At 38.2% G+C, this 24,135-nt stretch overlaps 1 protein-coding gene across 4 annotated transcripts in view; it reads left to right on the top strand.

Moving 5' to 3' along the window:
* slc2a4rg (SLC2A4 regulator) overlaps positions 1 to 24,135 on the top strand; it is an 87,950-nt gene that overhangs the window by 54,520 nt on the left and 9,295 nt on the right. For all 4 annotated transcript variants that reach the window (XM_073874979.1, XM_073874980.1, XM_073874981.1 and 1 more), the window contains exons 3-6: positions 3,033 to 3,133; positions 10,202 to 10,434; positions 21,609 to 21,709; positions 22,701 to 22,956. In XM_073874979.1, coding sequence (XP_073731080.1) covers positions 3,033 to 3,133; positions 10,202 to 10,434; positions 21,609 to 21,709; positions 22,701 to 22,956 — 691 coding nt within the window. The remainder of the gene's footprint in view (positions 1 to 3,032; positions 3,134 to 10,201; positions 10,435 to 21,608; positions 21,710 to 22,700; positions 22,957 to 24,135) is intronic.

Raw genomic sequence — 24,135 nt, forward strand, 5'->3', positions numbered from 1 at the left:
CTCCTCTAGCTGCTCCTCCCACAGCTCTCTGCTCCTCCTCTATCTGCTCCTCTCTCAGCTCTCTGCTCCTCTTCTCTCTGCTACTCCTACAGCTCTCTTCTGCTCCTCTAGCTGCTCCTCCCTCAGCTTTCTGCTCCTCTACTCTCTGCTCCACCTTCAGCTCTCTGCTCCTCTTCTGGCTGCTCCCTCCCTCAGCTATCTGCTCCTTTTCTCTCTGCTCCTCCCCAAGCTATTTGCTCCTCTTCTCTCTGCTCCTCCCTCAGCTCTCTGCTCTTCTCCTCTCAGCTCTCTGCTCCTCTTCTCTCTGCTTCTCCCTTAGCTCTCTGCTCCTCTTCTCTCTGCTCCTCCCTCAGCTTTCTGCTCTTCTTCTCTCTGCTCCTCCCTCAGCTCTCTGCTCTTCTCCTCTCAGCTCTCTGCTCCTCTTCTCTCTGCTTCTCCCTTAGCTCTCTGCTCCTCTTCTCTCTGCTCCTCCGTCAGCTCCCTGCTCCTATTCTCTCTGCTCCTCCCATAGCTTTTGCTCCTCCCTCAGCTGTCTGCTCCTCTTGTCTCTGCTTCTCCCTTAGCTCTCTGCTCTTCTTCTCTCTGCTCCGTCCTCAGCTCTTTGCTCCTCTTCTCTCTGCTCCTCGCTCAGCTCTCTGCTCCTCTTCTCTCTGCTCTTCGCTCAGCTCTTTGCTCCTCCCACAGCTTTCTGCTCCACCCTCAGCTCTCTGCTCCTCTTCTCTTTGCTCCTCCCACAGCTTTCTGCTCCTCCGTCAGCTCTCTGCTCCTCTTCTTTTTGATCCTCCGTCAGCTCCCTGCTCATATTCTCTCTGCTCCTTCCTCAGCTCTCTCCTCCTCTTCTCTCTGCTCCTCTTCTTTTTGCTCCTCCTTTAGCTCTTTGCTCCTCTTCTCTCTGCTCCTTCCTCAGCTCTCTGCTCCTCTTCTCTCTGCTCCTCTTCTTTTTGCTCCTCCCTTAGCTCTTGGCTCCTCTTCTCTCTGCTCCTCCCTCAGCTCTCCTTCTCTTCTTTCTGCTCTTTTTCTCTCTGCTTCTCTTCTTTCTGCTCCTTTTCACTCTGCTCCCTTTCTCTCTGTTCCTCCCTCAGGTCTCTGCTCCTCTTCTCTTTGCTCCTCCAACAGCTTTCTGCTCCTCCCTCAGCTCTCTGCTTCTGTTCTTTTTGATCCTCCGTCAGCTCCCTGCTCCTATTCTCTCTGCTCCTCCGTCAGCTCCCTGCTCCTATTCTCTCTGCTCCTCCCATAGCTTTTGCTCCTCCCTCAGCTATCTGTTCCTATTCTCTCTGCTCCTCCCTCAGCTCTCTGCTCCTCTTCTTTTTGCTCCTCCCTCAGCTCTTTGCTCCTCTTCTCTCTGCTCCTCACTCAGCTCTTTGCTGCTCTTCTCTCTGCTCTTCACTCAGCTCTTTGCTCCTCTTCTTTCTGCTCCACCCTCAGCTCTCTGCTCCTCCCTTAGCTCCTCCCACAGCTATCTGCCTCTCCCTCAGTTCTTCACTCTTCTTTCCTTGATTTTTCTCCTTCTCAGTTTTCCGTTCTGCTGTACTTCCTGCTCCCCATTTGCTCTCTGTTTCTCTGCTCTTTTCCTGCTTCCAGTCTTCTCTTATTTTCTCTAATTTGTTCCTCACCTGATCTCCTGTTCTTTTTTATTCCCTTGCAAAAAAAGGAATTTTACTGTATAGTTTCAACTGTGTATCATATATTAAGGCTTAACAAGGCATTTGGCTCATGTTTTATTTATGTTCTCCAGTCTGTCTGCTTCTCATCCAGTGCTTGCTTTCTTTATTCTTTCTTTTCAGCAGAGATAGAGAAATTTCTGAAAGTTGACCCAGATAAAGAAAAAGTTTGAGAGCCCTGCCAAGTCTCTGGGCTTGGCTTTCAGAGCTATTCCAAACCAGTTTGCTCTGGTTTGGTTGCCAAAGCAGGCAGGGGTGGGAGGAGAAACCCAGCATCTGTGTGTGTGTGTGTGTGTGTGTGTGTGTGAGAAGGAGAGAGCATATTTCATGAAATTATGAAGGAATACGAGGGAGTGCAAGTGGGATTTTTTCATTATATAACACAGAGACACAGCTTAGCATTGTTGTCTTTTTCTGTTCTTAGATCATTGCGGCTATGTTCAGGGTGGGGAGTTTTTGACAGGAGGAAGAATCCTATTACCAGACCGTCTGTGTAACCCCTTATACTGGTACAAATTTTGAAATGCACATTTGTTTTAAAAGGATATTTAGTTCAAAGAAATGAAACCTAAGAATGAAAATGGTCATATTTACATCAACATTAATCCAAGCTTGAAAGATGTCCCTCTCTATTGAAATTTTTCAGTTTAAGTGTGCTTTATTGGCATGACAAAAACTGTACATTTGTATTGTACTATATTTAGTTTTTATTTTGTTGTATATTTAGTTTTATTTATTTATTTATTATTTATTTATTTTATTCTCTCTCTCAGTTCTCCCAATTTCTCTCCTTTTCCCCCTCTCTTTTTCTCTCTTTCTCTTTTATTGCAGTCTAATTAAACACCAATCAATCATGTACACGCTGTGTAAATAAACAACTCAAAATTAAGAAATTCCTCTGTCTCACCTGCAAACGGCAAAACAGTTAACACCTTGTTTTATTCAAGCACATGTTAAATCCTCGTGTTGGTTTACAAACACATGTAAACACTCCCACACACTGACACACATCAAATAAATCGAGTTAATAATCTAGCTGTGCTGTGTGGCGATACACCAGAGACTGAGCGCTTGTGCTCGGTCACTATTACGATGTGGAATTTTCCATTACTCGTGATGAGTTTAGTACTGTAGGGAGCCACGACACAGCCAAACCGAGTGTTTGGGCTCCGGCCTGCGGAAAACAGAGATTGGCTGCCCGGTCGAGAGCAGGAGGGAATACTGGGCCGTGCATCCCACCTAACAGATGTGCTAGCGTGACACTGAGCTGAACATGTGGTTGACATAATTGGTTGAAGATGATCCAGGACTTAAGATGTCAGTGATTGCTAAACGTTTTCTCTCTTTCTTTCTCTCTTTCTTTTTTAACAGGAGGCCTTCTGGTCTTGCTGATAAGGAGGTGTTAGCCGCCACCGTCCTGACCACACTGTCCACCAGCCCATTGGTGCTTAACCCCGCCCCCAGCATCTCAGGTTAGGTTCCGTCCTGACACGCCCAAATCTCTCAAGCTCTGTCTTTACTTTTCAACTGATAGATTGCAGGATGTTTGTGTTGAACAGCAGCCAGTAAAACTATTTGTCAGACTCCTTTACTCGCTCTAAATTTTGTATACAAATAGGGTTTAAGGTCAAAGCACTAACAGTTGAAAGTATCGTATTGTCCCGAATATAATTTTTTTCATGAAAATGACTCTTGATAAACTACGTCATCTTATATTCGTACTCTAGACGATTACTATCAATCATACTGTATACCCGCAAAAAAAAGGTAGGTGGCGCCAAATAAACATAAACAAGTTCCCCTTGACTGAAGCAACCTGATAAACTACAGTCGTTTACAGTAATGCAGACTTCTACAATTAAAGGGATAGTTCGGCCAAAAATGATATTAAACCCATGATTTACTCACCCCGAAGCTGTCCGAGATGCTATGTCCATCATTTTTCAGACGATGACATTTTCAGTTATTTTAGAAAATGTTTTAGATCTTTCAGTTAATCAAATGTGAAGTTATGGGGTCCACGGCCTTCAGGTCCAGAGGGTGTGCATCCATCCTTCACAAAATAAATCCAGACGGCTTCACGATGATAAACAAAGGCCTTCTGAGGGTAATCCGCGCAGTTTCCTTGTAGAAATATCCACATTTAAAACTTTATAAACCAAAATAACTCGCATCCGGTAGTGCCGCCATCTTGGTCGCATCCGCATTCAGGATGAGAGCTTACGCAGCGTACGGAGGTTACTCTGCTGCTGCTCTGTGCCCTCCGAATTTGTCATACGTCACTAAGAAAAGTGCGTACACTACGCTAATACTCTCTACTGAATACAGAGGAGTCTAAGATGGCGGCACTACTGGAAGGTAGTTATTTTGGTTTATAAAGTTTTAAATATGGATATTTCTACAACAACACCGCGCGGATTACGCTCAGAAGGACTTTGTTTATCATCCTGGAGACCTTTGGATTTCTTTTGTGAAGGATGGATGCACATTTTTTGGACTTGAAGGTCGTGGACCCCATAACTTCACATTTAATTAACTGAAAGATCTAAAACATTTTCTAAAATAACTGAAAATGTGTTTGTCTGATAAACGATGGACATATGCATCTCGGACATCATGGGTTTAATATCATTTTTGGACGAACTATCCCTTTAATGAAATATTATTAAGCTACGTGTTTCTTCACAATGAGATGGACAGCATAGGCTAATTGTTATTAAATCCAGATAGATTGCAGGTTATATATGGTATGCAAAGTATTAAAGAATGCGGGGAAACCAAATAAAAAAATGTATAAGTCCACTTTGAAGTCCAAATTAAAGCATTTTTTTCATAAAAGACAAGAGTTGATCTTCAAAAAGCATTTTTCCAAAAAGTACACTTTGAAAAGGGGTAGGAGGGCTGTCTTATTTTTAGGGTCGTCTTATATTTGGGACAGCACAGTATTTTAACATTGGAAAACTTTAACATTTATTTTTATGTTCTGTGTTGTTATTGTGCGCATTTAAAGTAGCCATGTTCTACTTTTTGAAGCATTTCCCCAAAGTTTACTTAACGTTTTTGAGTGTTTCTGGAATCAAAAACAGTGTAATTCTTCACAATTGTCCACCCTTTCCTGACCAATTTCAGTTTCACAATTTTAAGTTTTGTTTTTGCTTTAACAGAGGCATAGAAATTTGATCTTTTGTAAAGAGGAGTTGATGTGCCTGCTTCACTTTACGTTAGGAGTTTTTTATTTTACACTTTTAAAGGAACAGTATGTAAGAAATGTATATCAATTATTCACAAAATGGCCCTGATATGTTACTAGACATTAAGAAATCATTTTCATTTCAAATACTTATATCACTGACAACAGTGGTCTGGCCAGGATATTCTCATTTAAAAAGTGGAGTTGCAGCCCTCAACTTATGTTTATGTTGTTATTTTGTGTATTGGCCACCAGTAGTGTGATTGCAGTACCAGTTTTAGCCACAAGTTTTGTGATTGCAGTACCAGTTTGGCCACAATCCTACATACTGTTCCTTTAACTTTTTGTTTACTACCGATTTAAATGAGATTTTCAAAGTGGTCTCAAAACACCCTGGGAATGTTGTAGCATCCAACTGCCATCTTAGCAAAGTCCTTGCCACCACCCAGCATACCCAAGAAATGCCATAGTAACCACACGGAATACCCAGTTTTGCATTAGCCAACCCCTTCTAGTTTAATACACAGTTTAATCTAGGATATAGCGGGAAAGCTTGTTTTGTGTGTGTTATTGTGTGTATTTAATAAACTTTTATGTTTTATAACTAGGGCTGTGAAGGTTTTCATAATCACCGCACTTCACAAACTATGACAAATATAAAGTCTTCAAGTTTGTGTGAATGCAAACGGCCAGAAGACTCAGAGTTAGTGCGCTATTTGCAAGGGGAGGCACCTGATATCAGTGATGACCCGCTGGCTTGGGGGCAGAAAATGAGGCAAGATATTCTCTCTTGGTCAATCAAGGTTGCGAAATAATGGTCGTGAATCAGTATATAGTGTACACGGGTTCGGACACTGGTAAGGACTCTAGCTCACTTGACATTGGGACACTGTTCAATTATTTTTCTGTCACGTGGCTGCTTAAGCGCGTTGTGATCACTCACAGCTGTTACTCATCAACAACCGGCAAAACCAACATCTCTGACTTAATTTTAAACAGTACATTGTGAAAAACGCTGTCATTATATCCGTGCATAGATTGGAGGAATATAATTAAATTTTAAATATATATATATATATATATATATATATATATATATTTTTACTATTTTAAATAAATATTATTGTTTTAAATATTGAGTAGTAGATTGTTGTGTGGTAATGTGTTTATATTTAAAACTTAAAAAAGTTTGTCTTAATAAAAGTTCTGTCACATTTCATGAAGTTTATTGAGTTGGATCACGTGATATTCGGTTGGGGAGCTTCAGAAAAGGTCACGTGATTTCCGGTAAGGGAACATAGGGACCATCAATGCTCACTGGTTTTTGCGTTGCATTGTGGGAATTTTTAGGGAACGAACGTTCCAGTGCACAGGAAGGATTTTGCGATTGAGACAGCCCTTAAAATGGCCGACTCCCTGATCAGTGCCCTGACTACTGAACAAGGGAGTTGATTGAGACACACCCAATATCAATCTGAGCTACTAGTACACCATAATAATTAGTTTTCAGCACGGCTGGAAACATTTTAACCCTAATAAGGCTCCTCACGTGTTTTACAGATGGAAGTGCTACAATAAACACACACATAGGTGCCAATCCCTCAGCTCGAGCACCCACCAAAATGGCCAAGCACATATCCTTGTTTGCTTTACATTTCGCACCTAAAACCACACAGAAAATGTGACTGCGCCGGTTTCCTCTTCTTTTCAAAGCATTTGGGCGCTCGAGAGCATCTGCCGTTGCTAAGTAACCTAAGCATTGCTTGACATTGTGACGAGCACCCACCGGCGGAAAAAGAAATCAGCGCCTATGACCGTGCACGTTTGTTAAGAAACGTATATATCTGATCCACATTTACAGTTTTATATTATGAAATGTATCTATGCATTATATATAAGCCTATATGCATCAATGCGTGCATACTAGCATGTGTCCAAACTATTGGTGCATTACCATTGCATCTGTAAAATACTGCCACCGTCACAGCCCTATTTATAACATTGCTACTGTCTGCAAATTACTCTCCCAGGAAATTACTGACTTACATTTTGTAAAATTAAGACAAGATTATTTTGTTGGGTAAAAATGTGCTTTATTTAGAAATATTTATACTTCAAAATATAACTTTATTTAATGACTTGAGTTTATAACAAAAAACATAATTTTAAGGCTTAGAATGGGGAAGGTAAAAACTTATTGGTGAGGGATATTGGTGAGAGATGGTAATATTTTAGTAGTGGTGCACATATGCTGTTAACATAATGGCTGTAGTCTCTTGAGTAAGTTTAGCCCCTCAACACCACATAGATGGCGCTTATTCCCAATCACTATTGTCCCCTTCAGCCAGGCACTTAACCCCTAAACCATGTTACTCCAGGGTAGAGTTGAGGTCATGTAAGACGCGGCAGTGATTCAGTCAGATTAACGATTGGCCCAGATTGGAAATATAAAGTAACTGCATTTGTTGCATGCAAACTTTTACATGTATACCAATTTTACAATGAGTTCATGCTGTCTTCTTATCATGGTACATAGTTTCACAGAGATGATTTATTTGGCGAGGTGCATGCTGGGAAGCACAGTCCTGCCTTAAGCTCGACAGACATTTGTGTTACCTATTATGGAAACTTAATTGCCGTCATTATTGTTATTCTTTAGTAATTGATGTAGGTGTACATTACGGGAATATCATCTCATAAAGTCTAATGCTGCGTTTACACCAGTCGTGGCAGAGGCATGAAGCCTCTGATTTCAATGTTAAGTCTATGTGAAGGCGCGTTTATACGCATCTGGAGGTCTCGCAGTGCGTATGAGGCGTTTGGCACGGCGGCGAAACTTATTCGCGCGTCTAGTTCGTGCGAATTGAGCGCCTGGCGCGGTACGCGTGAATGGTGCTTTTTGTGCATTTTGCGTTTGACGCAAATTTGCAGCTGACGCCCGAGTTGAAAAATTTTAACTTTGCCGAAATTTCGCGCCGCGTTAACCAATCAGGAGCCTGTTGCTGCTGTGGCGGCAGCCCCGCCCGGAGTCACTCATTCAACATGAAGGAACGCTTGATATTGTCCATAAGCAGTCACCCAGAGCTATACGACAAAAGTTCTTATTTCTATAGAGACAGGAATAAAAAGGACCCGCTTGGACGAGTGTCAGTGAGGACTTTGGGCAACCTGGTAAGTTGTAATACACATTTCAGTTTTGAGTCATGTGACGTTTATTGACCCGCGCCGTTTATTTTCTCCCTATAGTAAGGTTACCAAATACAAACCGGTAACTCTCTCGATAAATACACAATCAACATCAGTCATCTTGCAAACAGACAAACGCATAGCACTTGCCCCTTCCACAAGAAGCGGATTTTGCCTCTGATGCGCGTCAAATGCTTGCTTTTTCCACGCGTCTACTTCGCTCTAGACACGCGAATGCATTGAAACTGTTCAAGCGGCAAACTAGGCGCGGAAGACACAATTTTGACCGCTGAAACACGGTTGGTGTAAACGCAGCATAAGAAAACTCTACCCGAATTCATTTCAAGTTTGTGTCCTTGCTGTTGCTCCTGGGGGTTTGGTGCTGTAAGTTTACTGCAGTTCATTGTGATTGAAAAGCATGCGCTAATTTGCAAGTGTACACACGTTCAAAAAAACCTAGACCCTTATCCTATGATGTCAGGGGTCATGAAATGGCAGTCTTTGGCTGGTTTAAGGTGGTACGAGGTCAGCAAGTATCATTGCTCAAGGATGTGTGGCATGTCTTTAAGCTACAGTAAGGCATGTAGCTGTTTAAGTTTGTGTGTCTGGGGTTGTTTTTGTGTAGCTCAGCTTTCACATATAGATGTATGGTATATCTTAAGTCTTTGTTTACAGTGTTTTTTATTGCTTTGTATTTATTCTTTATATTTTATGTACTTTTAAGGACATCTCATAATTTACTCACTGTCATTCCATCCCAGGTGTACATCACTTCCTTTAGTTCCTTTACACAAACAATTTTAAATTAAAATGCCTTGAACATCATCTTCTTACATGGTACTCAACATGGTAAAGCTCCAAATGTACATCCATCATTACAGTAATCCAGTGGGTTCATAAATGTTTTATGAAGCAAAACAGAGGAAGCTTATGAGAGAAAACGATTGACATTTTGAGCATAATCAGTGAAATTAAAATGTGATTTTTTTTTTTAAGCAATTTTAAATATATTTCAAAATATACAGAAAATGGCCAATAATATGTGCTGAAATATGTTTACAAAAATGTATTTCTTACCCATATATTTTTTGGATTTTTTTGGACACGGATTTTTGTATTTTGAAATATATGTTTAAAAATAAATATATTTTAAAGCATTTATATTCTACCGAGCCCCTAGTTACTTTGGAGTAAAAAAATCTAAAGGTTAGTTTCATGTGCTCACGCAAAACCTTCATGTGCAGAATTTTTTTCAAAGTTTAGTTTCGCGTGCGCACGTGAAACTTTCGTGCGCGCACGTGAAAGCGAAAGTTTCACGCGAAACTAAACTTTATTTAATTTTTGCCCCATGTCCCCTTAGGGGCTTCCTAATATTCACATCACATTTAAAGAAAAACTTTGTATGTTACAAACTAAAATAAAAGATTAAAATTAAATATATTTTTACAGTGGTCAACTACTGTTGTTTTTACTGTGCTTTATAAATTTGATTTGATTTGATATTTTATACAAGCTTATACGTTTAATACTTTATACATTTTATACAAACTTTTATATTTTGACTAGGAAAAATATATATTTTTACTGTAGGGTTGTGCAATTAGAAATGTATTTGTTTGTTGAAATATATGTTAATATATGATATATATATATTTATATATATATTTTATATTATATAGCTTTGGATAAAAGCTCCTGCTAAATGCCTAAATGTAAACTTTTGCTCTTGTTTACTTTCTATAAAATGTATTTAACATATATTTAAACATATTTTTGGCCATAGAAATTAATTTTTTGCGTATGTGGATCTGAGCGATTCAACATGGTGGGTGATCTATAACTTTAAATCTAATTGGTTCTAGCATGTCCTGTTATGAAACCCACACATTACAACTATTCACAAATTAATGAGAACCAATGAGATTTGACTCAAAACGGTTTGTTTACAATACAGTATTGGTAAATAAGATTCATGCACTGTATGTATGATGCAATCTTTGATAGACAATAGAAATGGATTATATATTTTACAGTCTCTTGACATATTTATGTATTATAAGTTGTTGTGAAATTTATTTTTCTATTATTTAGCAATTAATATGATAATAGTGTGTACTAAAAGTCTGAGATGTTTTCGTTTCTTATGCCTGTCTTTTATGTTCAGGTGTAGAGCTGGCAGCTAAAGGCTGGAAGGAAAGCCTGTCGGCCAGCTACAGCAGCTCCACCAGTGGAAACTGGAGCTGGGACGCTAGTGACCAATCAGTGCCCTCCACCCCATCCCCACCTCTTTCCAATGATGCCGGAAAGAGCTTCCTGCTTTCTCAGAGTGATGACAACATTGAGGAAACTGAGAGTACACACTTCCTGTTTGAGGACCCCATCCCCCGGAAACGAAAGGTAGGGCATGAGTCACAATGGGTCACTGCCTTGAAATAAACAAAGTAAACTTCTTGAGTTTATCAGAAACATTATAACATTTTATTTGAAAGTGATATAGATATTTTGAATCTTAAGATTTTATTGGAGACATTTTGCCTGGGGCCAGTGTAAGAGGGTTGATTTGTCACTTGTCCTGTTGGGATGGTGATTATGAATGTAACCGTTTTTATTTATTGATATGTTTTCATGCCATGGCTTTCTGTGATTTATTAAACGTTGCTTTGCAAATACTGCCAAATTAAACATTTACAATGTAACAATATTTAACCAGAAACACATATGAGGTTTTATTAAAGGCGACATATCATGAAAATCTGACTTTTTCCACGTTTAAGTGCTATACTTTGGTCCCCAGCAGTGATGCGCGGGTCAATGTATAAACAACCCGACCGACATTTTCAACTAACCCATCCGCAACTCTTGTACCCTACCTGCTTCCTGGCCCGCACTTTTTAAAAGTAGTAAATGCTCATCGTAGCATCATTGGGCCATAGACGTAGGAACTAGTTGCTATAGGGTGTTCTTTATATTATTGTAAACTATATAAATTACAAAGGTTTAATTGGCATCTTTATTTCAAACAACCCGACCGACTGTGACCCGAATATCATTAAAAATATTGTTGGATGGCTCGGGACCGCAGGCACCCGCTCATTTTGGATCAACCAGCGCATCCCTGGTCCCCAGTGCTTCCATCAACCTAGAAAATGTGAAAAATATCAACCCAGCAATTTAGTGCAAGCATGTGAAGAAATCAAAAGTCAAAATAGTCATTGAAATTTTGTTCCCCTTGTAATGTCAGATGGGGATAATACCACCCTTAATCTGCACTATCCAACCACAGCACTGCCATTTAGTACAGAGATCAGCTCATTTGCATTTTAAAGGCACACCCCAAAAACTGCACATTTTTGCTAAGACCTACAAAGTGTCAATTTTAACATGTTATAATAAAATATCTAGATGTAATTTTGAGCTAAATCTTCACATATGTACTCTGGGGACATCAAAGATTTGACATCTTAAAAAGTCTTGTAAAATGTCCCCTTTAAATAAAAAACAAATTAAATTGTCAGAGTGACTTATAATAATTTTGGAAGCATCACTTAGTATGAGTTGAAATGTATAAATAAATGTATATTGTGTTTAACACAATGCCGCTAGTGAAGTTCATAATTGCCATGGTGTCCAATTATAACTAAATAATAATAATATTATGTACATTTTCAGATATTAGAGCCTTTTTGCCCTTGGTCACTTTATGTGTTTTCTCTGATTGAATAGCTATCCAATCATAGAAAGACCAAGTGTAAATGCCCCCCATCCCCCCTCGAATCGTTTTCATGACGGATTTAAATCCGATAACTTAAACTACTTCGGGAATTGTTCTGGGGCGCATTTCAGATTGAAGCCACAGCGCTTTACTCCTCCCAAACGTAAGCATGTCACTTCCAATAGTGAATAGTGCATTTGCATTTTGCGCAGGAGTAGAAGATCGAATTGATATCCGTTCAGCCAAGACACATTTATATGACCGAATGTAAATGCAATGCTTTTATAAAATCAGATAGCTATCCGATCAAAGAAAACACATGAAGTGACCAGGTGTAAAAAAGGCCCTTAGACTGGTTTAAAATTAAATCAGTTTTACAATATTGTGAAAAAACATTTGAAAATCTTAATTTTTCTGAGTATTCAACATAATTTATCTTTAGTTTTAACACAATTTGTTGTGTACATCTAACTATCTAACATCCAGACAATATTTTTTTAAGGTGTAGTGGAGTTCATAACCATTAAGGTGTCCCATTATAACTATGAATTAAATTTTAAAATATTAGACTGGATTAAAATGTAATTAATTTTAAAATAATGTAAAAAAAAAAGTAAAAAAAATTAGTTTTAACACACTTACAATATCTAAGTACATTTACTCATTCTAGTTTGTTGGTTAAACTTAATTAAAAACAAATAATGCACTTTTTTGTAAGGTGTAGTGAAGTTTATAACCATCAAGATATTAGACTATTGAAAAGAAAACAATGAATACTAAAAGGTATAAATATGTTTTTGGTGCTTATAAAAATGTATAGCTATAATAAAATAAAATTGATCATCTGTTTGGTGGGGCCAGTAGTAAGTTGGTAATAAATTAGTTAGCATTGCAAGTACAGATTTGAACTACTCTGCTGCAAACATAATACAAGCAAACCATTTCTGTTGTAGACACCCTTCTGTTGTTTGTGGACTCATACAAACATTATTCTGTAACTATACGGTTACACATACAGAGAGTTTAACAAGTCAGAAACACATACTCAGTAACTTTAGAGCTCTGTTAAAAACATTAGTCCTGTCCCCTCGCTTCAGAAAGTGATGGATTGTTTGCTTTCTCTTTTTTCTTTGCCCCTCGTCTGTTTCTCGTAAGCATGATCTGGAGTCACTCCAGATCATGAATGTGGTTTCAATATCAGGAAGCCATTAGTCCTCCTTCTGTTCACCTTGTTTTGGAACAGTTTGAGTGTGTGTTGGTATATGCGGTTTACGGGGACATGAATAATGTATAATGACATGTTTATAATGCTATATCTCTGAAGTATCCCCGTAAACTATACTGCTTAAAAACATTAAAAGCTACTTTTTCGTAGATATGCTCATAGATAATCATTTTGTGATGGTTGGGGTTAGGTACTGGGGTAGGTTAGGGGAATAGAATATACAGTTTGTACAGTATACAATCCATTGTGTCTAATAGATTTGTCCCTGTAAACCATATATGCCTGACTGTGTGTTTGTGTATGTTTGTGCTGTGGTGGATTGGGATGTGTGTTTGGAGGGAGGGATTTTCGTAATGGATTTAATTTAGCCAATCCTATTCACACAGTAGTACACATGGTTCATGTGATACCTTATACATGGATCTTGTGATGAGGTCTACAATATCTGTCAGAAGAAAAAAGTAAAACATATTTATTCAGACTTTTCTTTAAAAAGGAATATTTCCCAATACACTGATTTTGCAACTCCAATGAATGGGGAAGTAAGTTTTGCAAAATAGGATTTAAAAATAGAAAGTACAAAAATAAGAATGTAGACAGAGTTGTAATTTAGTTTTGGAAACCGTCCTAAAGGACACTTATGGTTTTTTATCATATAGTATAACAATATAAGACCAACTTAGTAAGGCCCCCTCTGATTGGTCTTATTTGGGTACTCTTAGCATGCAACACACAAAGTAGCAAATAAAGTAACGCATTACTTTATAAATGTACACATTAATATTTCAGTTACATTTTTTAAAGTAAAAAAGTTACATTCTTTTCAGTTTAATTAATTGGATTAAAAAAATAATAATAATGTAGTGAATTAAACTGTGTGCGCTCCTGAGCGGGAACAGTTTGAAGCAGAAACCGAGATGGCAGGGCAGATCTTGACATTTTTGCGATGGAAATATGCTATAAGAACTTCTCAGTCATAAAAACCCCCTGAAAGGCCTTAAAGAGATCCAGCCTCAGCCAAGTTAGAAAAAGTAACGCAAAAGTTTCCAAGAAAAGTAACTAAAACTAAAGTAAGTATTGCAATTAGTTACTTTTTTGGGGAGTAACTTCATATTGTAATGCATTACTTTTAAAAGTAACTTTCCCCAACACTCTAGACACTTACAATAAATTAAAGTTATCGCAACTCTCACACACTTATTGGGCCAGGAATTCGGCCAATCACTGGATGCACTGGATAGCTGGCCAATCGGAGCACACCACACTTTTAAGAAAGATGAGCTTTGTACAAATCGACGTGTTTCAGAAAGGCGAGGCATAGAGAAGCAACAATGTATGTGGGAAATAATGCATGTTTTGAACCATAAACCACGTAAACACAGTGCATTAAACCAAATACACAAAATATTAACTCTTTCACCGCCAGCATTTAAAAAAAAAAAGTTGCCAGCCAGCGCCAGCGTTTTTCATGATTTTCACCAAAGTTTAATGCCTTCCAGAAAATGTTCTTCTTTAAATATATAAACATCCAATATTTCAAATGAAAGAACAGACCCTCTGCTTTCAAACAAAAAAAAAATGTTTCATCCTATCTTCAGTAGTTCTTTTGTAATCAGCTTTTGAATATGGGTAGGTTTCTGCAAAAACACCAAATTTTGAGCAAAAAGCAGAGATAATTCCATTTTTGTGACGGACTTTTCATAGAGATCCCATTCAGAGCGATCTTTAAAACAGACACGGACATGCACCTGCTTGCCATAGGGCAATACCTCCGGGTTTAAAAAGTTGTGGAAGGGTGCCACCGGGTGGATAATAGTGGTATTGCGGAAAGACGGAAAATCTCGTCATTGGCGGGGAAGTGTTTTCTCTTAATTGACGAGATATCTCGTCAATGGCGGTGAAAGAGTTAACATTTAGAGCGTTGTGTTAGGTCAGTGCTTCTCAAATAGTGGGGCGGGACCCCCAGGGGGGGCTCAAAGCGACACCAGGGGGGGCGCGCGAGACCCCGGGGAAAATACTTTTTCAGGAAGTGATTTTTAAAGACATTACACCCCAATCACGCTGATAAGCCGCTTGTGTTTTTTATTATTATTTATTGATTATATTTAATTTAATTTTTCAGTAACAAATTTAAAAAAAATATTATACTTAATAAATATTATAAATAAGGATTGATTTTTTTATTTCAGGCAAATTGATGCATTTTAAGTCTTTTCTGTTACAGACTAAAAAACAATATTAATAAAGTTATTCTTTGTTGTAAGTTGATCGATATTTCTTTTTTTTGTTTTCTTTTTTGGTTTTCTCTATATTAATAAGGATACAAGGGTTTGCACATGTGTAATTTTATAGACAAATTATAGTATTTACATTCGCGGCGGAGAGTTGGGGGGGCACGAAATGTTTACCTCTTCCTGGGGGGGGGGGGGGGGCGTGCCAGAAAATAATTGAGAAGCACTGTGTTAGGTGATGGGTTTGATCCCAGGAAACACACATGCTAATAAAAGAAATGTATAGATTGAATGCACTGTAAGTAGCTTTGCATAAAACCATTTGCAAAAGGTGCTCATTTGGGAATATTCAATATTTTTTGTGATTTTTTTTCCCCCTTTATATTAGCTACAAACATTGTTGGATTGATACCTCTTATATTATTTTAGCTCACCAGAGGCTTTCCTGCATGTCTGTGTGTCCTGCTATAGCCAATAACAAAACACTTAAAAGCATAAAGACAAAAAGAAAAGAAATAATGTTTTTTTGAACTGATCTAAGCCAAATGTTGAAGAGCTGGGTGAAATGGTAACTCAAAAAAGCTGGTTGTTTCATTCATAAAGGCAAATTCACTTCCTGAACTCAGCGGCTTCTTCTAAAAGAAATAATTCACCCATAAATTACAGTTCTGTCATCACGTCTTACTCATCAGACCAGGACCTGATGGAAAATATTTGCTTTAATGAAAATGTCTGGTATGGGTTAATGCGAGTGTTTCTTGTTTTGTGTGTGTGTGCGTGCGTGTGTGCATGTGTATGCAGACACACACCTACTCATTCACTGTATTGATGGCAACAAACAGGCCCGGGCGTGTTGTAGTTACATAGTTAATGCTCTCGTTTTTTCTCACAGATTCAATTTCTACCTGAGAAATGATGAAGACAATTATGATGGTAATATTGATAATGATAAAGCAGTGTAATGGTCATTGGTTTGATTCCTACACTGATAAAAATGTATAGTTTTGCTGCACTGCATGTAACTTTATATAAATCCGGGTCAGTGACAAAAACGGTTTGACAAGATGAGAAAGTTAAATAAAATAAACTTTCTTTGCCTCGGGTTAATTTCAATGCACATAGTGTATTTATGTTAATTTTATGCAATAAAAATTACATTTGCACCATTTTTATGAAAGTTAAGACTAAATGGATGTGAAAATGTCGAATGGTGTAACCGGCAATTGCGCCAAAGAATGATAAATATTTTATATTTTATCCACCTCGATGGCATGTAAGTGTAATCATCAAAAAAAATTAAAATATAATTTTATTAGTTATTTCTAAATGTAAATTTTTATGCATTTTGTAATATTTGTCCTGCCATATGCTGAAAACAGCTCTGTTTTATAAATAATCTTTGACAAATGATGTAGAACTTTATGTAAAATAAATCATATTACACTAAACTAGATGATTATATTTTATTCCACCTTTTTTATGAATATATTTATATTTTCATTTAAAAAAGTACTAGTTACACCAATTTGACACAGACCGGTTACAAAACATTGACATTTTTGCAATTACCCCCCAAATATTCTTTCAAAATGAAATAAAACCAGACATTTTAGACTTGGTCCTCAAAAAATAGAATGTATGCAAGTAATCTGCACATTTATTTTGAAATTTTAACACTTTTACATTTGATTGAACTTTACAAGCACAAAATATATTTAACGTCACGTCATTGACCCATCCGCCAAATGCATATATGTTATTGTTTGATCATTATAGTCATGTTTCCAGTATAAACTAGGATATTTTTATATATTGTGTTAATTGAAATTGCTCACATCGCTTACAGTACTTAAAGGACATGTTCGGTATTTTACACTTAAAGCCCTGTTTTCAGATTGTTTATGATGAAATAGAACAGTTTTGACTGAAATTTGGACATATGCGGCTGCTCCGAGAATTTTCGGGTGTTTCTTGTATCACCTCCCACCTCTATAATGGCTCTATAGGTGCACAGGAACAATCATTCCTAAAATGCATTAATCTTGCGTTTACAAAGCGTGAAACTCACCGAGTGGTCAGGGGTGTTCACTAATATGCTCACACAAAATCGCTGTAAAATACGCATTCCAACAGCTGTTTTATCATAGTTTTTGTCCAACTCCATTGACTTGTATTAGATGTGCTGTGAGGTACGGTATTACTCCGCGCCGGGAACTTTGTTTCTATTCTTGGTATTGGCAAAGGTGGATTATCGCCACCAACTTGGCTGGAGTGTCTATTATTTAAGCTCTCAACGGAAGAATATACGGGTGTGAGGCGTTTGGAAAAATAGGTCCACAAGTTTACAACGAATGCTAAAACACCTGTTAGAAAGCATCTTTTGCAGCGATTTTTGTGTGAGCATATCAGTGAACACCCCTGACCACTCGCTGAGTTTCACGTCTTTGTAAACGAAAGTTCTATGCATTTTAGGAAGGATTGTTCCAGTGCACCTATACACCCATTGTAGAGGTGGGAGGTGAAACAACAAACACCCGAAAATTCTCGGGGCAGCCGCATATGTCCAAATTTCAGTCAAAACCGTTCTATTTCATCATAAACAATCTGAAAACAGGGCTTTAAGTGTAAAATACCCAACTTGTCCTTTAAACGAAGGTCAGCTGTATTTACCATTTGTTTATAAACTATACAGTATTTACTTTTAAAAAAAATCTGTAATTAGAGAAGGATTATTGTTTTAATCAGATGTAAAAGTGCATCATTAAAGCATATTAGAGGATATTAAAGAGAAAAAGGGGAAACTGAAGAGTTACAGAAACACTGTTTGGTGGAGCAACACAGATAACATGAATACCTCACTGGTGGTGTCAATCTCCGACATGAGACAAACACTCTTACCTGACAGCAAGCATCATTAGCTTGTGTAATAGTTGTTTCATCACAGCAGTCAAACTCTTTGGTGCCTGTGGAGCAAAAGTGGGCCGGAGGGAATTTCTTCAGCTTGTACACACAAGGTTTTTGAAACCCCTGTTGTTATCGACCTCGACTGTAAATACTGCATATAAGCAATTCCGGCATTATGGATGAGAAATTTGCAGTCAAAACTTGAAATATAAATTCACAGAAAATGCATTTATTATTAATGCATTAAACAGTCCTTCCAGAAAAACGCAGATTTTTTTGTGACTGCAAAAACTGCGGAAACTTGCAAAAGCTGCAATGATGTTCACGTCACATAATCACGTCACTTCATGATAATTGCATTTTTATAAATGACTCAGATTCAGAAAGATGATCAAAACATATACACAGATCAAAACAAACAAAAAGTTTTTACTGTTTTTGGATTTGGATGCTTTAGTGTTTTATAAGTTGGGTAAGAGCGCCACCTAATGGATAATAACAGAAAAATGGATTGTCGTAAAAACTTGACATTGGCAGGGAAGCGTTTTCTCTTAATTGATGAGTTAAGATGAGGTATACAGGTATTCTTAAAGATGTGATAAAATATATAAATATATATCGGATACAGGTTTTTTGGGGAAAAAAACATATTTTTTATGAATTCTGTGAATTAAAATGCACGAACTAGATGCAATAATACCCTACAAAGAAAGAAAGAATGGCTTTTTAAAGAACATTTAGTATTTATGTAAGGAATAATTGACGACAGGCCATTGAATTATAAGAAAATAATGCACACCAAGGTGGTAATGAGACCGTTATGTGGCGCTGTAATTCTTCCAAAGAGATTTACTAAAAACATAGAAGAAGACTTGGAGCATGTGCATAAACCTTGTAGTTGTTCATAATCATTTGTTGCTCACCGTAGTAGCAAAGGAGCAGAAGATATCGCTTTAGTAAAGCTAATAGGATCACTACCTACACAAGCATGTAGTCGCCATTGTTGTTGTTGTTGCGTGATGTAGCGGTGTCTGACTAGGGTCGAGATGTGGGGTGATGACATCATTGTATCAAAAAAATACGGATTGGCTGTACAGACGAACCCGCAAGGATGTCGTGATCAGATTTATAACGATTTTTATTAAAATACCAGTTTTAGGCCTTGTGCCCGGTTGCATGAAACTCCTTAAGTGAGGGTTTCCCTGAGGGAGAAAAAATCTCTGAGGTAAGGGATTTATTTAAGAGCGTTGCAACAAAGGTCTTAACTGTCACCCTTACCTAAGTATTTATACTAAGGATTTTACGGTAGTCTCTGCCAAAACACGGCAGCGGAGACGCGGTTGCTATGGTTACAAAATCTCACAGCGGTAACAAATCAACGCACGCAGCTCAACAGACGGCGGATTTGTGTACAATGAAACATCGCAAATAACAGACTGTAAAGTGCCGCGTGTATAAAACCTCAAAGTAATTCAAAATGGAAACACTTTAGATTGACGGACGATCAAACCGCTATTCTCCTAATAAATGCGCATCTTTTTCTCTAGGGATTATTTCGATCGTTAGAAATGCGCGTTGGTACTTCATTTTCTTAAATAACCATAAAATCAGCCATCGTTTGTGACGTTAAGGGACCTGTTATAGTCCCTTAAGTTTTTAAGGGAAAATGTGACTTAAGGACTTTGTAGCAACGCATAGCAGAACTTAAGGTAATACTTTAGCATTTAAGGGTAAATACTTATTGACAGCCTTAAGGTTCACTTAAGGGTTTTTCTTGCAACCCATTTTTTATTAAGGGCACCCTTAACCTTATATTTAAGGAATTTCTTAGCTTAAGGACTTTCATGCAACCGGGCACTGAAAACACCGGATCCATTTGGAAGAAACGGTGAAACGATACAAAATTTTTACGTAAACTGCTAAATGCATCTCCCACACCCACCTAAACCATTCACATAGAGACAGAGCGCAGTTATGCAAATTTGAAAACCACGCCCACCGGGGGGGAACGCAATCCAACCGTCTCCATTGACTTTGTGTTGCGGGAGGCTGACGCCTCGTCATTTCTGGCTTATAACAAAAAACAGAATAATGCCTAAAAGCTGCTGTGTGACAATATGTACAGCTAACAAGCCAAAGAACCCAGAAATAAGTTTTTATAAGTTGTCGAGCCGTAAAACACAGTCTTTAAGGAGAATAAAGTGGATCGCCGACTACGTTTCCCCCTAGTGGACACAGTTTTACTTATAGAAGTACTATGAAAAGTTGCCTGTATCCATGTTTGTGTCTTTAAGCGCTCGTTTTTTGGGGTCGACAGCTTATAAAAACTTATTTACAGATTAAACTTAAAAACAGAATAATACCTAAAAGCTGCTGTGTGACAAGGTGTACATCTAACACGCCAAAAAAAAAAAAAAAAGAAAGCTGTCGACTTCAAAAAACGAGCGTTTAAACACAGAAATGGAAACAGGCAACTTTTCATAGTACTCCTATTAGTAAAACTGCGTCCACTAGGGGGAAACGTAGTCGGCGATCCACTTTATTCTCCTTAAAGACTGGGTTTTACGGCTCGACAGCTTATAAAAACTTATTTCTGGTTTCTTTGGCTTGTTAGCTGTACATATTGTCACACAGCACCTTTTAGGCATTATTCAGTTTTTTGTTATAAACCAGAAATGACAAGGAGGCGGCTTCTCGCAATACAAAGTCAATGGAGACGGTTGGATTGCTTTCCCCCCCCCGGTGGGCGTGGTTTTCAGGTTATGACGCGCTGCGCTCTGTCTCTATATGCATATATATGGCAACTTTAACACGACAGCAATGTCGAAAAAAGGGGAAAAGTTTTTCCTTTTGATTTTTGGGCATTTTTACATACACGACAAAGCTGTCAAAAAGATCCACGTTTATACGGATCTGTGAAGAAGACTAAAAACACTACATTATGTGTGCCAGGCCAGTAGACAGCAATGTTTTTTGTAAAGAAACACTGTGCACATATGCATGCTTCTACAGAGCAATATACACAAACAATCAAGATGGCAAAAGCATCAAACATTTTTGTTTAAATGAACAATGGGTTAGGTTTATTACTAAAAGTGACCTTGACTATAAAGCGGCAAAATTTTGTAGACGCGTTAAAAAACTCAGTATCTTAAGCAGCACAAACACAGTCCTGTAGCCCACCATTGTTGGTTTGGTGGTTATATTGATGCATGCCTATAAACTGAATTATCACATGCGTATGATGTCACCATTATCACAGATTTGCGTTTACATAGTTTACAAAAAAGCGGCAAGTCATCAATTTCAAAAACGTGCATATTGAAACCCGTCTCTAAAAGTTTGCCTTTTCAGGACCCCAAAACATCATTGTGTAAACAAACATCAAAACTTACCATTTATGTTTGAAAATGTTCAGCCCGTATGATTCACTGCCTCGCAAGCACTGACATTATATTTTGGAAATACTAATCTAGTTGTGTTTGTTTGTTTGTTACAGAACTCCATGAAGGTGATGTTCAAGTGTCTGTGGAAGAACTGTGATAAAGTCCTCAGCACATCCTCAGGGATCCAGCGGCACATTCGCACCGTTCACCTGGGGTAAGCTTCATTTAGACTTGGGGTGGGCATTCCTGGTCCTGGACAGTGACCCTTCAGGACCAGGAATGCCCAAACTTGATTTAGACAATACAAACTCCAAAGAGCAAATGATAAGCCTTTTAAAGGTGAACAGATGGACAGATCAGACTATTAACTTTGTTTTTGAAGTGGAGATGATCATGGATCATCTAAAGGGCTCGATTTGTCTTTGTAAGTTTGAGGATGGACACCCCAGGCTCTTCTTCCCCACCATAACAGGAGCTAGAGAGAGAAACGCATTCTGATGGAAGGAGTAAGAGTGTTTTTATAGACTCTTGTTGCTACCTGACCTTCCCATCCAAATGTAAGCTTCTGTTATGATGATGGCGCTGCTCCCCCTAGTGGCTGCATGCTGAAGTGTCTGTTAGAGTTAAAGGGATAGTTCACTTTGAAATGAAATTTCTGTCATTATTTACTCATCCTCATGTTATTTTAAACCTGTATGTTTTTCATTTTTCTGATGAACACAAAAGAAGATATTTTGAGAAATGATGGTAAACACACAGCAGATAGTGACCATAGACTTCCATAGTAGGAATAAAAATATGATGGAATTTAATGGGTACCATCAACTGTGTGCTTACCATCATTAATCAAAATATTTTCTTCATCATTCATTACAATACTTCCAAAATATTTTTCCTACTATGGAAGTCCATGGTCACTTACTGCTGTGTGTTTAACATCATTTCTCAAAATATATTTTTTTGTGTTCATCAGAAAAAAGAAATTCATGCAGGTTTAGAACAACATGAGAGCGAGTAAATTATGACAGAATCCCTTTAAGGTTACAGACACTTTTTATACATCTAAGAGTAAAAAAACTCACTAACTGTCCAGTTTTTGAATCACCCTTCTTACTTTTGAATCTGGGTCTGCACAAATTTTGGGGAAAAACTTTTTTGGCCAGCATGAAAAACAAAGCGTTAAAACATAGTGTTTGTGTGTTTAGGCGAAATGGAGATTCCGATTACAGCGATGGCGAGGAGGATTTTTATTACTCGGAAATCGAGGTGAACATGGATACGCTTTCGGAGGGGCTGTCCAACCTCACACCCACCTCCCCCACTACATCCGGGCCGCCCCCTGTGTTTCCTGTCCTGGCTTGTGATGCATTTCGCTCTGAGCCGGCCCATGTCATCAACACCCCACTCAGCCAATCAGCGCCGTCCGCGCTGTGCCACATTCGCACTGACCACGCTTACCAGGTAACGTCTCAGTTCCAATCGCAAACGCATTTGTGCAAACTTGGTTGGAATACTAATTCATTTTCAAACACAGTGTCTGTTTTGGTTAATCATATCAGCAAACAGTGAAGTGTGTATTCAGTATATTATGGCTGTGAGGTGTTTGGATAGAGATTAAACACTCATCGGGGTGCCTTGTCACTGTGTGGGTAGATGTCTGTGTATTTACTTTGGAAACATCATATTGTTTCAATCTCTCCCAATGAGGCTCTGTGTTAGTTATTACTGTGCAATTCAACCTCTCGGCCTGTCTATAAAAATAAAGATTCCCGATATATTTATTCATTTGTAAGTGCGGTTAATAGAGGAAATAATTAAAGGGTTAGTTCACCCCAAAATGACAATTTGATCATAAATCACTCACCCATGTGTCGCCCTAAACCACCAAGTCCTCCGATTGTCTTCAGAACACATTTTTTGATTTTTTTTAGATATTATAGACTGCAGTTTGATTTACACAATCAAGCCCGGAAGGAATGGAAGACATCGGCAGGATGTCCGTGTGCCATCGGTGGTTCAATAGTAATATTGTGAAGCATTGAGAACACTTTTGTGCACAAATAAAGCAAAACAAAGGGGTTTTTATTCAACAATTTGTTCGCGTTTAGGAGCAGACTACGGCGCATGTTACTGACGTCACCATATTCTGTGTATGTATGCTGGCAGGTAATTTGTGCATTTATACAGGTTGTTTAAAGGAATAGTCTACTCATTTTCAATATTAAAATATGTTATTACCTTAACTAAGAATTGTTGATACATCCCTCTATCATCTGTGTGCGTGCACGTAAGCGCTGGAGCGCGCTGCGACGCTTCGATAGCATTTAGCTTAGCCCCATTCATTCAATTGTACCATTTAGAGATAAAGTTAGAAGTGACCAAACACATCAACGTTTTTCCTATTTAAGAAGAGTAGTTATACGAGCAAGTTTGGTGGTACAAAATAAAACGTAGCGCTTTTCTAAGCGGATTTAAAAGAGGAACTATATATTATGGCGTAATAGCACTTTTGGGAGTACTTCGACTGGGCGCAGTAACACCCTCCCTCTCCCATTATGATAGTGAGAAGGGGAGCGGACTTTTCAGGCGAGTCCAAGTACTCCCAAAAGTGCTATTACGCCATAAAATGTAGCTCCTCTT

The sequence above is a fragment of the Misgurnus anguillicaudatus genome, chromosome 13 (genome assembly GCF_027580225.2).
Source record: "Misgurnus anguillicaudatus chromosome 13, ASM2758022v2, whole genome shotgun sequence".
NCBI classification, from domain to species: domain Eukaryota; kingdom Metazoa; phylum Chordata; class Actinopteri; order Cypriniformes; family Cobitidae; genus Misgurnus; species Misgurnus anguillicaudatus.